At 42.0% G+C, this 15,694-nt stretch overlaps 1 protein-coding gene and 2 pseudogenes across 1 annotated transcript; all 3 read right to left on the minus strand.

Moving 5' to 3' along the window:
- Window positions 1-1,891: 1,891 nt before the first annotated feature.
- On the minus strand, window positions 1,892-3,765 carry LOC102849583 (annotated as a pseudogene).
- Window positions 3,766-3,886: 121 nt separating this feature from the next.
- Window positions 3,887-4,960, minus strand: LOC102849994 (annotated as a pseudogene).
- A 10,461-nt stretch (window positions 4,961-15,421) lies between these two features.
- Window positions 15,422-15,694, minus strand: MLLT11 (myeloid/lymphoid or mixed-lineage leukemia (trithorax homolog, Drosophila); translocated to, 11). The gene has a single exon (XM_006900117.1). It carries the CDS (start codon window positions 15,692-15,694, stop codon window positions 15,422-15,424), a length of 273 nt encoding a protein of 90 aa, XP_006900179.1.

The raw sequence follows: 15,694 nt of genomic DNA on the forward strand, positions 1-15,694 counted from the left end.
TAGGGCTGTTGTACATAGGGTCGCTATGAGTCGCAGGCGACTCGACAGCACATAACAACAACAACAACAACACCTTATGCATTATGCATTTTAAGAATGACCTATATGGGATTAACATCATGATAAATGTAGAAAAGATTGAAGATGCCAAGGATTTAATTTCATTTGGATTCACAATTAATACCTATGGAAGCATTGTTAATTGCTGTTGAATGGACTACAATCCACAGTGACCATATGAAGAGCATATCTGAACTTTGTTCTATCCTGCACCGCCCTCACAATCTCTGATACGAGCTTATGGAGTAACAGTCAAAGACTCAAAGGATATACTGCATTGGGGAAAATGTGGCCAAGAATCAAAGGTGAGTATAACTCAATTCATGGCATTTCCAGTTGCTTCAAATGTATGTGGAAGTTTGACCATAAGGAAGACTGCACAAGAATCAATACCTTTGAAGAATAAAAATGTTGGTGAAAAATATAGCATATATAATTGACTGTCAAAATAACAAACCAATTTGTCTTGGACTAAGTGCAGTGAGAGTGTTCCTTAGAAGCAAGGATAGTGAGACTTTATCACGCATAATTAGGGCATCATGTTATCAGCAGGAACCAGTCCTTAGAAAAAGACATCCCGCTTGGAAAAGCAGAGGGTCAGAGAAGGAGCAGGAGAATCTCGACAAGTTGGACGGACACAGTGACTGCAACACTGAACGGAAGCACAGCAGAGTGTGAGGATGGCACAGGATAGGCCTTCTGCTGTAGACAAGGTTGCTACAAGTAAGAGCTGACTCCACAGCACCTGAAAACAGTAAAACATATGGGATCAAATTGATGACAAAAGCCGTTAGAAAGACTGGATAGGAAATTTGGGGAGAAACTTGGGAAAGTAGGTTGAGTGTAGGTACACAATTTGAAGAATGTAATCAATGTCACAGGGGGGCTCTGATGGCTAAAGGAGCTACACTCCTAAGCAAAAGGCACGCAGTTCAAGTCCACCAAGCAGCACCATGGGAAAGACAGGCTACTCTCTGCTGTACAATTTACTGCCTCTGAAAACCTGCTGAAGTTGTTATGTACCGTAGAGTCAAGTATGACTCATAGCAACCCTATAAGCAGACCTGAATCCTGTCCTATCTTGTCATCTTCACCATTTCTGATACACTCGAGCCCACTGCTGCAGTCACTGTATAAATCCACCTCATTGGGAGGTCTTCTCCTCTTTCGTTGACCTCCCCTCACCTTTCCAAGCATGATATATCTTTACAATGAATAGCTTTTCCTAGCAACATGTCCAAAGTTCACCATCCTTGCCTCCAAAAAATACTCTGGATGTACCTTTTCCAAGACATACCTGTTTATTCTTTTGTCAGTCTTTGGGATTTTCAGTACTCCTCTTCTCTAACACCACATCTCAAACATCATAAATTCTTCTGTCATACATTGTCCAGCTCTGAAATGCATAGGAAGTGACTGAAAAGACCATGGCCTGAATCAAGCACACCTTAGTCTTCAAACTGACATCATTGCTCTTTAGTACTTTGGAGAAGTCAATGACAGCAGACTTTCCCAGAGCAATACGTGTCCTGATCTCCTGACTGCTGGTACCAAGAGTACTCACTGTAGATCCAAGTAAGATGAAGTCATTAACCATTTCAATCGTTTCTCCATCTATCATGTTATTTATTGGCACAGTGGTGAAGACTTTTGCTGTTGTTGTTTTCCCCCACCTAACAGGCAGATTTTATTCCAGGTGCTGGAAAGCTGTGATCCCCACATCCCCCTCCTGGCCCCAAGAATAATGGTAGGGAGGGGGGATGTGAGCCTGGCTTGGGCAGAGCCACAGGCCCTGGCCTGGGTGTGAGCAAGCAGGGATTGGGGCAGCAGCTCAGAGCAGCAAGGGGACAATGGGCGAGCACAGAGGTGGGTAGCCATGGAACTCCTTCAGGCAGCTTCAGTGCTTGCCCTTGGCCTAGATGGTCATCTGGGTGAAGTCTACCAAGGAGTAGAAAGCCACTGGAGGACACTATCATGAGGGTGAAGCCAATCCAGGACCCAACCTAGTAGGTGTAGTTGGGGCAGGACAGCAGCAGGAAGCGCCATGTGAAGGGGTTCTTAGTGGGGAAAGGGATCTTCCTGCAGGCCGCAAGTTCCTCAGGGCCATGTGGATGGAGAAGTTGCCAAGCTGGCAGATCACAAAGATGGCCAGAGCCAGCTTCACCTGCTGAGTTCAGTGGGGGAGAAGGTTGGGGGTGGTTGATGTAACAGGCCCTCCAGGCAGCAAAGCCCCAAGTAGTATGTGCAGTTCTTGAAGATGTTGCGCAGGCACATGGTGCCATGGGACAAGCGGTGCACGGAGACAGACTCCAGCAGGGGCCTGGCATAGTAGAATGAATGGCAAATGCAGGCAAGGTGTACCGCTGTGGGCAGACTGGACGTGAAGTCATATTTGGGGCCGTAGCTGAAGGGACCCGGAAGGAGAAGAGCAGGTACATGAATAGAGGGACCACATACTGTTAAGAACACCGTTACCCAGCTGATCTGGGCCCCAAGGTCTCAGAAGTACAGTGTGGCTGTGGGGCCCACAGGCAGCTTCTGTAGGACATCCTCTAAATTCAGGGATTTACCCGTGGGGTCCAGGTGGAGGGACTGGCGGGCTGGGTACCACTGTGGTTGACTCTTGGTGAAAAGGTTCTTAATCTCAGCGATGGTGATGCGGAGTTCCACCCTGTACAGGAAGCAGAGTTCCTCCCTCATCTTCACATCCAGCATCTCCACCTCATAGTTTCTTCAGATATAAACACAATGACTCTGCTGCGTCCTCCAACTGTCAGCAAGCAAGGCTGTATGTGTCACGTGCATAACACAGACTGCTGGTAAGTCTTCCTTCAATGCTGATGCCACATTTTTATCCAAAGAATTCAGCTTCAAGAATTATTTACTCAGTATTCAGACTGAATAGATATGGAGAAAAGATACAAATACTAAGATACAAACATTAAGACACACTTAATTTTAAATGATTATTTCATACATTTTTTTCTACTTGGACAATAACTTCTTGGTCTAGGTAGACTTCCTGTGAGCACAATTAATTCTGGCAGTTCCCTGTCAATGTTCCCAGTACTTTTTTAATGATCTTCAGCAATATTTTGCTTCCACGTGATAGTAATGATATTGTTCAATAATTTCCACAATCTGTTGGATCTCTTTTCTTGAAAATGAGAATATGGATCTCTTGCAGTCAGTTGGCCAGACATATAGACTGGAGCATATCCAGAGTGCACCTGTTAGTCGAAACATGTCAATCGGTATCCCTTCTATTCCTAGGGCCTTATTTTTGACCAGTGTCTTTAATGCAGCTTGAACTTCTTCCTTTGTCACCACTGGTTCTTTTTCATATGGTACTTCCTAAAATTTGTCAGTGTCAATCAATTCTTTTTGGTATGGGGATTCTGTGTATTTCTTCCATCTTCTTTTTTTCCCCCCAACAAATTGCACATTTATTTCCCCCCATGGAATAGTACAAGAAGAAGACAACAATCACATATGCCTCAAGAATATCTAAGTGAAATACAAAATTATTTGCAAAAATCCATCTTACAAATACCATCAAAATTTTACCTGCCCAGATATAAACACAAATCAAGATCTCAAGATTGGTGTAAGTATGACACACTACTGGTATAGCGGTCACAGAGGCAGAACATTCCCTATTTATTTAGTGAAGAGACAAAGTGTGTATTTTTACAGATTGCTCATATTTTGTGTGTGTGTGTGTGTTGATATTTCTTGCCTGCTATTTTCTCCAAAGATACCAAATAAAATCCTTTTTATAATTTTTAAATATCTCATTTCTTCACAAAAGTGTTGCATTCTTATTTCAGGGTTTCCTCCCAGCCATCTTCAATGCAATTGGCTTACTACAATATGTACATTCACCAAATATGATGATGAAGCTCTGTCTACTGGTCAGCAGTCCTCTCAACCGCTCGTATAAGCATATCTGATGGAAAGGTTGTCCACACTGTGGATTATCACACACTTGACCAGGAATTAATTGCATCATTGAGTTGGAAAGCATAGCAGATTCCACAATCCATAGTAAAATCAGATTTTTCCAGGATACTGTGAGCTGGAAAATAAATTTCTAAAACGTCTTTCAAGTTTTGTAACAGAGTATTTTCTGGATCCTACAAATATATATTCTTGCTTAATTCCCAGGGGTTTTATCACATGGCCAGCTCCAATAAAGTAACACTCAGGAGGCATGGTGGGGTGCCTGGGGGTCAACCTCTATATTTACTGATGCATTATTCCCCATTGCAATCCTGTGTGCTGTCATGCTCCAGATGGGTTTCTCTGGCTCTAGAACCAGGTCTTCTCATCGATTTCATCCACAGCATCCCAGAATGCCTTCAGTGAGTTCAAGGCTGCTAAAAACTGACTATGAATGCTTTTAAGGAGCTCTGTGGTGTCCACGACACAGGAAACGGAACTGGAAAATCCACCAAACAATTTGTTGCTTCTGCTGGATACTTCGCCTTCAACTTGAGGGTGACATGATGTTCTCTACCAGATGCATCTTTGGCTGTTAACTTGATGGTGCTGAAGGAAGGATCCCAGCCGAGTGTTCCCAGCTCTTCAATGAGGCGAGAGTAGAAATGCGGTGTAGGTGGCGTGTGTATCTCTTGCTTATTTTTCAAAGCAACATCATAAAGCTCTTCAGATCGGGAGAGTGCTGCATTCTCCGTTGTATTACCTGATGGTATCCATTAAGCATTGTTCTCAGCTGGCAACTATAGAGTAAGTTCGCATTCTTCACTTGCAAATCTTCAGGCAACACTACTTTCAGGTGGAAGTCAGTTCCCTGGGCAGAGATGGATCCCTCGTAGGCAGACTTCTCCTGGTTCTGGGGCAGGAGCGGCGGGCACAGACGCAGCGGGTTAGCCTCCATGTCCACCCAGGCTTGGCCTATGCTGCGCCACTGAAAATTTGGAAGCCACGCATGCGTAGTCTCCTTCTTCTATCTTAAAATGCTTCCTGGACCATTTAAGATTTTGCTCATGGTATCTCTTAGTATTGCAACTCAAGGCTTGAATTTTAGTTCTTTCAGCTTGAGAAACACCAAGCAAGAAATGCCTTTTTATTCTCTGACTCCAGGTCTTTGCACACTTCCTTGAAACACTTTGCTTTGTCTTCTCAAGATTCCCTTTGAAACCTGATCAGCTCTTTTACTTTGGCATCTCTTCCCTTTGTTTTGGCTTCTCAAAGCTCTATTGCAATTTTCATAGTTTATTCTAACATCCAGTTTGGCAAGGATCGTATGCTGTCTTCATAGATGATATGCTCAATTTCATCTCACAACTCCTTTGTTCTTTGATTACTGGTGATCAGTGCCTCAAATCTGTTCATAAGATGGTTTTTAACATACAGGTGGGATAGACTCAAGGTTGTATTTTGGTTCTTAAGGAACTGTTTTAATCTTCAGTTTCAATTTTAACTTTCACGTGATAATAATCTGTCCCACTGTCAGTACAGGGTCTGATTCTGACTGCTTGACTCTGAGAAAAATGGGAAACCCAGAACACCTGATTGTGCTTATGTGAAACCTATACTTGGACCAAGAGACAGCCTTAAGAACAGAGCAAGGAGACACTGCATGGTTCAAAATCAGGAAGGATGCACACCAGACATGTATTCTGTCTCCATACCTTTTAAATCTATATGATCAATATAAAAAAAAAACCATCCAAAGATTCTCACCACTGGGCCAACTTGCAGCATTATGATATATGGTGAAGGGATTGAAATTAACAGCTTTGGCTTGCTTGGCTCCACAATTAACAGTTTTGGTACCAGCAGCCAGGAAGTCAAAAGATGAACTGCATTGGGAAAGTCAGCTGTCAGGGACCTCTTGAGAGTACTGAAGAGCAATGACATCACTTTGGAGACTAAGATGTGCCTGATCCAGGCCATAGTCTTGGTAAGTGCTTGCTATGCATCAGAGACCTGGACTATGACTAGGGAAGATTAAAAGAGAAATGATGCCTTTGAGCTGTGGGGCTGAAGAAAAGCGTTAAATATACCATGGATTGCCAAGAGAACAAACAGGTTTGTCCTAGAGTGGATGAAGCCAGGCTGCTCCTTGGAGGCAAGGATTCTGAGGCTTTGTCTGACCTACTATGGGCATGTTGCAGGAGGAACAACTCCTTGGAGAGGAACATGACACTCGGAATGGTGGAGGGACAGAGAGAGGAAAACCATCGATGAGATGGCTCGATTCAGTGACTGAGGTAATGAGAGCAGGTGTGGCAGAGAAAGTAAAATCAACACAGGGTAGAGCAAGTTTCAGGGCTGTTGTACATAGGGTCTCTATGTGTCGCAAGCGACTCAATGGCACCTAACAACAACAACAACAACAACAACAACAACAACGATTCTTTGTTCAGATGTAGTTGATCTGATGCCTGTGCTGACCATCAGGTGAGGCTCATGGGAAGCCACCTTTTGTGTTTCTTAAAAAATGGTATTTGTGGCCTTATCGCCTTTCAAAGTGGAAGGTTTATCTAATAAATCTTTCATTACTACTTACCCCCCCAAAAAATGGTATTTACTATGAATAAATCATTGAACATACAAAATTCAGTCAAGTCCGTGTTTTCTGACTACCATTCTTTCCTTATTGGTTTGAACTTTTGCATTCCAGACACCAATAATCATTGATGCATCTCTTTTTATCTCATTAAACTTTATTTTAATAGGTCTCAAAATTCTTTGACAAATTTTTGGTCAAGTTGTTTCTGTTTATATAGTACTGACTTTAAAAACTAATAACTTAAAACTGCCACACAAAAAAGAAAACAAGTGGTGTACAAAACATTCCTTTCCTTCTAAAGGTTTTATGATGCATTGTTCTTATTAACCAGTCTTTTACTATTAAACTTAAAATGGCCAATTGAGACAATTTAAACAGTTCTGAGATGGTTCTTCCACTACTGATGAAGACTGGGGTGGCCAGTATTATGGGTAATATTCACCAATATGAGCTTTCTGAGCAGACGTGGTGACCTTGCCGGCTCCAGCAGCCTTCTTGTCCACTGCTTTGCTGACACCTACATCAAAAGTCTGTCTCATGTCATAGACAGCAAAACAACCCAGAGGAGGGTAGTCAGAGAAGCTCTCCACACGCATGAGCTTGCTAGCAACCATATCAATAATGACAGCATCACCAGACTTCAAGAATTTGGGGCCATCTTCCAACTTCTTACCAGAATGGCAATCAACCTTCTCTTTGAGCTCAGCAAACTTGCAAGCAATGTGAGCTGTGTGACACTTCAACACAAATGATTCACTAGCATTGATATGGCCAGGATGGTTTAAGATGATCACCTGAGCAGTGAAGCGAGCAGGTTCCATTGGTGGGTCTTACTGCCATGCCAAACATCTTTCACAGAGATGTTTTGAAGGTTGAAGGCAACACTGTCACCAGGTAGAGCTTCACTCAAAGCCTCATAATGCATTTCAACAGACCAAGTGGTAACACTGACTGGAGCAAATGTGACCACATGTCAGGCTTGGGAACACCAGTTTCCACTCTGCCCACAGGGACAGTACCAAATCCACCAATCCTGTAGACTTCCTGGAGAGGCAGACACAGGGGCTTATCAGTTGGATGAGGTGGTAAAAGGATACACTCCAAAGCTCCAAGCAGTTTGGTTCCTCTGGCACTTTGATGACTTTCCATCCCTTGAACCAAGGCATATTAGCACTTGGCTACAGCATGTTGTCCCTATTCCAATCAGAAAGTGGCACAAAGGCTACTGTGTCAGGTTTGTAGCCAATTTTCTTGATTTAGGTACTGACTTCTTAATGATTTCCTTGACCCTTAACGATGTCCCTGGCTGTAGGGTGGCTCAATGGAATCCATTTTGTTAACATCAACAATTAGTTGCTTCACAACCAATGTGTAAATCAGAGGGGCATGTTCACAATTCAGCCTCAAATCACCAACACTAGCAGCAATAATCAGGACAGCACAGTCTGCCAACGATGTTCCTGCAATCATGGTTTTTATAAAGTCTTTGTGTCCTGGGGCATCAATGATAGTCACATAGTACTTGCTGGTCTCAAATTTCCACAGGGAGATGTCAATGGTGATGCCACACTCACATTCTGTTTTCAGTTTATCCAAGACCCAGGTGTATTTGAAGGAGTCCTTTTCCATTTCACAACTTCCTTCTCGAATTTCTCAATGGTTCGTTTGTTGCTCCTACCACATTTGTAGATCAAGTGGCCAGTAGTGGTGGACTTGCACAAAGCTACAGGGCCAGTGATGACAATGTTGATATGGGTCTTCTCTTCCATTTTGGCTTAGGTTTTACAATGGTATTCACCAACACCTGTATTCTGGCGACAAACCCATTGCAAAAAAACTCATTAATGTATCTTGACTACACATCTATCAATTTCAGACTGCATAAGTTGCTTAGTCTTGAGGAGTTGTGTTGCCAACTAAAAGGCATGTGGTTCGAATCCACCAATTGCTCTGCAGGGGATAATGGTGAGCAATTTCCTCCAAGCAATTTACTACCTCTAAAAACCTATTAGAGGGTCAGCGATAAGTCATTTCCAACTAGATGATACATAACAAACATGGTCAGTTATGAGTTGGTTCCAACTCAATGACACAGAACAACAACATTACTGAACTGTACATGGGGAAATTGTTGAATTGGTGTATGTTTTCTTGTGTATAAGTAGCCCTGGCTGAACAGTATAAACTTATTGATCTTCTAACCAAAAGGAGAAGTTTGAATCCATCAGTTGCTCAAAGGGAGAAAAATAAGCAGTCTCCTATAAAGATTTATACCCTTGAAAACTCAATAAAGATTCAGTATGAGTCAAGAATTTTCTCAACAGCAGTGGGTATCGTTTTTCACTGCATAAATTCTCAACAACAGAAATGCACCCTGATCTTTAAGTTTACTATTTCTGGAATACCCTAATCTAAAAGCATATTCCTAAAAAATAAAAAAAATAAAAACACATTCTTTTGAACATATTATTGAACAATAAATATTCTCTTTATTATATCAACTCATTATTCAGTCAGAATTGATAGCTGACCCTTCTGTGGATTTTCAGAGGGGTAAACAGCAAGGCAGGATACTGCCTGTCTTTCAAGGAGCAGCTGGTGGATTAAAACTGCTTTGCTTGCCTTTGTGTTAGCAGCACAAATCCTTAGTCACTAGGCCACCAGAGCTCCCTAGACAGGGCTTAGCTAGTCTAATAACGCAATTTTGCAATCTCAACTCTAGTCCTTATCACAAAAAAATATTCAGTTGGATGTTGAAGTATCTGTCTGAAATCTAATTTGCTTCATGTTCCTGAGACATTGATATTGACAGAAGACAAGATGCTTTAAATATATTTTATTCTATGCAACTGATATCTTCAGCAACTTTTCTTTCAAATATCTTTTTGAGCAATCAATTTTTCCACTATAGTCTGCCTTCATAAATTAATCTCTTTTCTTTAATCATATATGTGAATTATCTACTGTTGTTTGGTGTCATCAAGCCAATTCCAACTCATAGCAATCCTATGTAAAACAGAACAAATCCTCAGCCAATCTTGCATCATTCTGACAATCTTTGTGTCTCTGTAGTATTTAAACCTACTGTTGTAATCACTGTGCCACTCTATCTGCTAAGGATCTTCTTCCTTTTTTGCTTACCCCTCACCTTTCCTAGAAAGATGTCCTTTTCCAATGACTAGTCCCTCCTGACAACATGTCCAAAATATGTAAAGGAAGTGTTTTTTCTTTTTATGGTAAATTGAATTTTATTAAAAAACTACCAAATGGTTTTTAACTGGTTATACTACTTTGCATTCCAATGGCAGTATATAAAAATTGTAATTATTCTGCATTCTGATCAGCACTCAGTATTGTCAGATTTTACCGAAGTTCAGTAGAGATGCACTGTCAATCCAAAAGTGGATGGTTTAAATCCACCAGCTGCTCTTCAGGAGATGAGCAGTCTCCTCCTGTATGGTTTACAGCCTCTGAAAACCCATTAGAAGGCTAGCTATTAATCAGTTCTGACGAGAATGGACGTGTAGTAGTATCAGCTCACCATGATTTTAGTCCTTGGGAAACAACTCATGCTTGGGCAAGTAGAGGAAGACTTTCAATGAGATGGACTGATACAAGTGACTGAAATAAGGCTTAAGCACAGCATAGATTGTAAGATGGTGCAAGAGCCAGAAAAAACTCCATTTTTATTTCTACAGAGAACTCTGGCAGTTTAAGATGTGCCTGACCCAAGCCATGTAGTATTTATTTTCAATTGCTTCATCTGAGTTATGTATTATTACCACTAAATAGCAAGAAATTCACATTTGTCATCCATTTTAAAAATAATTTTCTATATTAAATATATACCAAGATATAGTTAGATTCAAGGTTCTTTTCTCTTTACCCTGTTTTATTTTTCTTAATGTTGTTAAGTTTCATCGAGTCACTTGTGACTCATAGCAAACCTATGTACACCAACTCTGAAAGCTGCCCTGTCTTGCACTAAACTCATCAACTTGGACAGGTACCTGTCTCAAGTAAAATGTACATCTTAAATAACAGCCCTATGTACCAATTCCTAATATCCTCTTGCTGAACAAGAAATGTAGCTTAATACAAACTAAAGGACCATCTAGGCACCTCTGAGCTTTCTGATTACTATGAAGGCAAAGAAAACATTCTCCTTTAAGTTCTCTATCTCCCCTCTCCCTGGACACAAGATGAGTAAATAAACACTAATCTTCCTGAAGATTCTGGCGATAATAAACACAAAGTATCCCCTTCCATTCACACACACACACACACACACACACACACACACAAACTGTAAGGGTGTTTTAATAACTTAAGAAGTGCTTGTGCTCTTGCCAACAAAGTACTCTGTTCAAAGTTACTTCTGTTCTCTAATTACTTTTGTTTCTATCAGAATTTGGGTGGGACAGTTCTCTCCTAATTGTTATAAAAAGATGTATGAAGGCAAATGCATAAAACCTCTACTAGCGCAAACGATGCTATGTAAATATGGACCCAAACGGCAAAAAAATGTTGTCAAATTGTTGAAGGTAAACTACAGGAAAATGTGCTTTTCCATAGGCGTTTAAAAGAAAAGAAAAGAAAAAAAAAAGATCTCCAAGGGAATGAGTATTCCTGCTGGTACAAAAAAGGAAAGGGATGGATCTGTGTAGAGCATTGCTGGCCCAAGGAAATCTGTGAGAACATGAAAAAGCTATCGAAAAAGAGAATTGGGAGTGAAGGATTCGTGGTCTGATAAATTCTTTTTGCACTGCACACGTCAACACTGGGCCGCCAGTTGTACAAACAACTGTTTGAAACTGGCTGTCGCTCACTGCTCTTGTTCAGACAAGACTCGCTAAGATTTCTATTAAAATCAGTGGATTAAGAGTTTTACCGTCCCCCTGTTTCATAAACCCTCCAGTTCCTCACAAGCATCTCCTGTCTTTTTGAAAGAAGAAAGTCAATACGGAGTAAAGAGCTCAAGTGTCAAGCCCAGCGCACCGTCCCAGCCTGGGATCTGCGCCGCCCCCTAGTGGTCACCTCTGTGGCCCGGGCTCCCCTTGGTCCAGCTCCCCAGCCTCAGGTCTTACACCCACCCCCTTCTTCACCTCTTCCCAGTCCCCTCCCCTTCCTCTCGAAAGCATCCCCTTCCTCTCTCCCCATCCCCAGCTGCCCCTGCTCCGGTGAGGTCTGCCCCCAAACGTCTGGGAAGGGATGAGGTTTCTCATGGCGCTCTGCCTTCCAGTTCTGACATCCGCCCCCCACCCCAACCCACGCCTCTCTTCTTTCCCCTCACCTCCTCGTCCGGGACGCTGCCGGCTGCGCTTGCACCGAGCCCGCCAGTTTGGTCCTGTTTCTTTCTCTAGTTCAGATTCCCTGTCAGTGACGGTTACTTTTTGGCCTTTTCATATATGCGTACTTGGGGGCCCTTTAACCCCCCCTCGTGGAGAAATGGAGGCAACAAAATGGCAGACGCGGAAGTGAAGGCGCAGCAGGGATACTTTCTGGCGGAGGAATCCGTGGAGGAAAAATTATTAGAAAATCCATATTTCCATTCATACAGAAGGTGATATGACTCAGAGACTCAACTTCTATGTACTGAGGCCCTTCTGAGGTTGAACAGAGTGTATCTGAGAGATCCTAGCAAGACCACTTAGTACGGCGGAGGATTATTTGATTACGTGTTCTGTAGTTCCGGCAGGGGACGGCCCCATAGTTTGTTTTGGCGCCAAGGACTCGAGACGGCTGAGTTTCTTGTACTTGGGTGTATCTCCTGGGACCGGTTTGAGGATTGAGGGGCAAACAATGCTGCATCATCCCAGCCCTGAAAGAAGCTATGTGGATCGTTCCTGGTTTCACCTGTGAATTGAGTTCTGGTGCCTGATAAATTTCCAGCCATAAATACTGACCGAATTGACCGAGCGAACAGTGTTAACAGTTATTCGGGAAACTGGCTAAGGATGGCGCTCTGCTTCCGGAAGTATTTACAGCCTTGGAAGTCCTATGGGGCAGATACACCTTGTTCAACCTAAATAGTTGCTATGATGTCACAGGGGTGTTTTGTTTTTTGCTTTTGTATTGTGGTTGGGTTTTTTTAACATTTTTTTTTTTTTTTAAGGATAAAGCCAGGGAGCTCTGGTGGCCTAGTGGCAATAAGCTGCGCTGCAATCCCGAAGGGGTACAGTTCGAATTCCACCATATGTTCATGTTCCGCTGAAGGAGGTACAAATCTCCTGTGCCATTTGGATCCGATTTGACAATACACAAGGGGGGAAAAAATAAAAAGATAAAACCTGCAGATGCCAAGACAAAAGGATTGCACTAGTCCTAACAGGCAGCTATGGTTGTCTGTTTGAAATTAGAAAAGGACATGTCACTTAACTTTCCAAGCCCCATTATTTATTTATTTTTCTCCTTATTACGTACTATGGAGTCGAACCCACTCATATCTGACCTTCCAGCGGGTTTTCAGAGGCAATAAATCACGGAGAAAATTAGCCTCCTTTTATCCCTTGGAGCAGATAGTGGATTTGAATCATGTACCTTTGGGTTGGGCAGTGCAACTCTTTACCAGTAATTCACCAAAGCTCCGTTTTTTAGGTTGTTAGTGAACTTGGGTCCTCCTCCAGGTCTTGTTAGGTGCAGCAAGTTAAGTAGACTCATAACAACCCTAAGAACAACCTATCTGGTCCCTATCGATCTCTGATATACTTGTGCCCACTGCCACAGTCACTGTCAATCCATCTAGTCAAGGGTCTTCCTCCCTTTTGCTGATCCTCCATCTTTCCAAGTGTGATAGTCTTCAACGAATAGTCACTCTTGTAATGGTGATTAAAATATGTATGGTTTATTGCTAAGTATTATCCATATTGGTATTTGGTGATGGTGACCTAGAATTGGATGGCATTCCTATCTGTGCAGAATTAGAACTATTCTTCAAGGCTATGACCTTTCGAAAGTGGGTAACAAATGAGTTACTTGCAAGGCTCAACTCTGGGTGGGTTTGGAGCAACAACTTTTTCATTATTGCACAACCCAGGAACTCAACTGGTATTTACTTCCCTTTTTTAAGTTGTGAACTGTTAAGTGGGAACTGACCCATAGTTGACCGTGACCGTCCAGCAGGTTGTCAGTAAATCACAGGGAGGCGAATGCTCATCTTTCCTGGAGCAAGAATCCTGGGGGGGAGTGTGTGCACACACATGCGCGTGTTCTCTATCTCAGTTTTTCCAGTTAGCAGGCATACAAACGTTAAAAATTAGACTCAAATAGGTTTTTTTTGGAGTTAGGTCAGTTAGAAATAGATAGCATATGAAGGAATTATTTTCTTAGGCACACAGGTTGAGATAATGCCAATCAGATTTAGAACCACAGATCCTTTCAGAGGATTATTACTTGAAATTTTTTGGCAGTCAATAGGCAGCAATTTTAAATTGATTTGCATTTATTACTCACTTGTTTAACCTCAAGGTCACTTTTTCTTTTTAAAGTCAAGCTGGTTTATTTGACTCACATCTGTCCGTGTGCACCATGCACATGCAAGCCCTGTCTTGGTAGGATGCTGTGTGGTGGGCAGTCTTCTGACCTGCCTTCCAGCCCATCTTCCATGAATTTCTTGTAGAGTGCCATGAACCTGACCACGAAGGCCTCCAGACCTTGCTGCCCAGCTTCAACCAGTGCTCGTAGGAGGCTGCCACCAGGGCCACCTATTTTTACACAAAAAGGCTAGTTAAATCATTCTTCCTCAAAGTTGGAATAGAAAAAAGTTCAAGTTGAATGTCAAAATAAAGCTAGTTTCTGACATTTATAAATCATTCCATACAAAGACAAAACTAGAATTCAGTCTGGGGATTGAATGTCTTTATTAAATAAGTTAATAAATAGTAGCACAAATCTGCATCAGTAACTTTGGAAGAGTTGGGGACAAGGTGCGGGGTCAGAATGTGATTGTTCATGTCATAGTCTTAAGGTGGCTGAAGAACTGTGCCCAAGGTGCGCCGATCCCCCATATACAATGCAAAATACAATAGGAAGCCAAGACTAAAATACTAAACACTAAATTCTGTGCATTCCCAAAGGCTGAATTACAAATTGTCATAATGTCCATAAGATTGCATCAGAAGACTGGAAATTCTCAGCTAGATTTCTCAAGCACAATTTGGACTAAAATTATTTAATAAGTAGGAACATATTTTTGAGAAAGGGCGCATTTAGCGATTTCTGAAACAATTCAGTGCTTTTCTCTATTTTCATGTAGTCTTTCTTCTTGTCTTACAAGTTTGTCCAATTCCAAATAATTTAAAGAAAAGTTTAAGGACAGACATGATCAAAAAAATTAAGTCTTCTACCACCTTAATATCTTAGAAACCATAATGTTTTATAGCAGATAACACCAAATTAAAACTCTTTAATCAATCCTCGAAGAAATATTTGTTTTTACGATAGCCGGAAATGAAGAAGGTTTGAACAAGCTGATTCAAATAGAGTTAGAAAAAATCCAGTCCTCTGTTTTGTACCATTGTACTACTCTTTGATTCCCCATCAGCCCTGCTTTCTGGAGTTCATATCTGGGGGATAAAAGGGGAAATCCTGCTTCAACCCTTTACTTGGTAGCTTAAGAGCTTTCAAAAGAATGGGTAAGGAAGATAGACAAATTGATGAATAAATGAATGAATAAATAAATAAATACTCTGACAGATTCATCAGCACCACATGAACATAATGGAGGGGACAGAACAAGATTAAAATGGGAAAGGTATGGAAAGGAAGGGACTGAAAGGGAACACAATGAGGGCAAGGTGATAGATGACAGGAGTCTTGGTCTTAGAGTAAGTCCAACTCAAAGGAGTGGATGCTGGCAATGGGAGCTCTCCAGAAGTTGAAGGTGCTGTACTCAAGGAGGACATCGCCTTCAGGGGTTTTCTCTTGCTCAGCTCTGGCTGCTTGTCCGGCCATTTTGCCATCACCGTTGCTCTTGATCTTGTAGGTGGCTGTATCTGACAGACCCAGGTCTTCAAGCTCTGACAGATCCAGTTCTGGGATGGGCATCCTCCAGAAAAGAAAGGAGCTGTACTGGCTACTCACAGGGTCCCTCAT

Source organism: Elephantulus edwardii, unplaced genomic scaffold (genome assembly GCF_000299155.1).
Source record: "Elephantulus edwardii isolate Elephantulus edwardi_28Jun2011 unplaced genomic scaffold, EleEdw1.0 scaffold00273, whole genome shotgun sequence".
NCBI classification, from domain to species: Eukaryota; Metazoa; Chordata; class Mammalia; order Macroscelidea; family Macroscelididae; genus Elephantulus; species Elephantulus edwardii.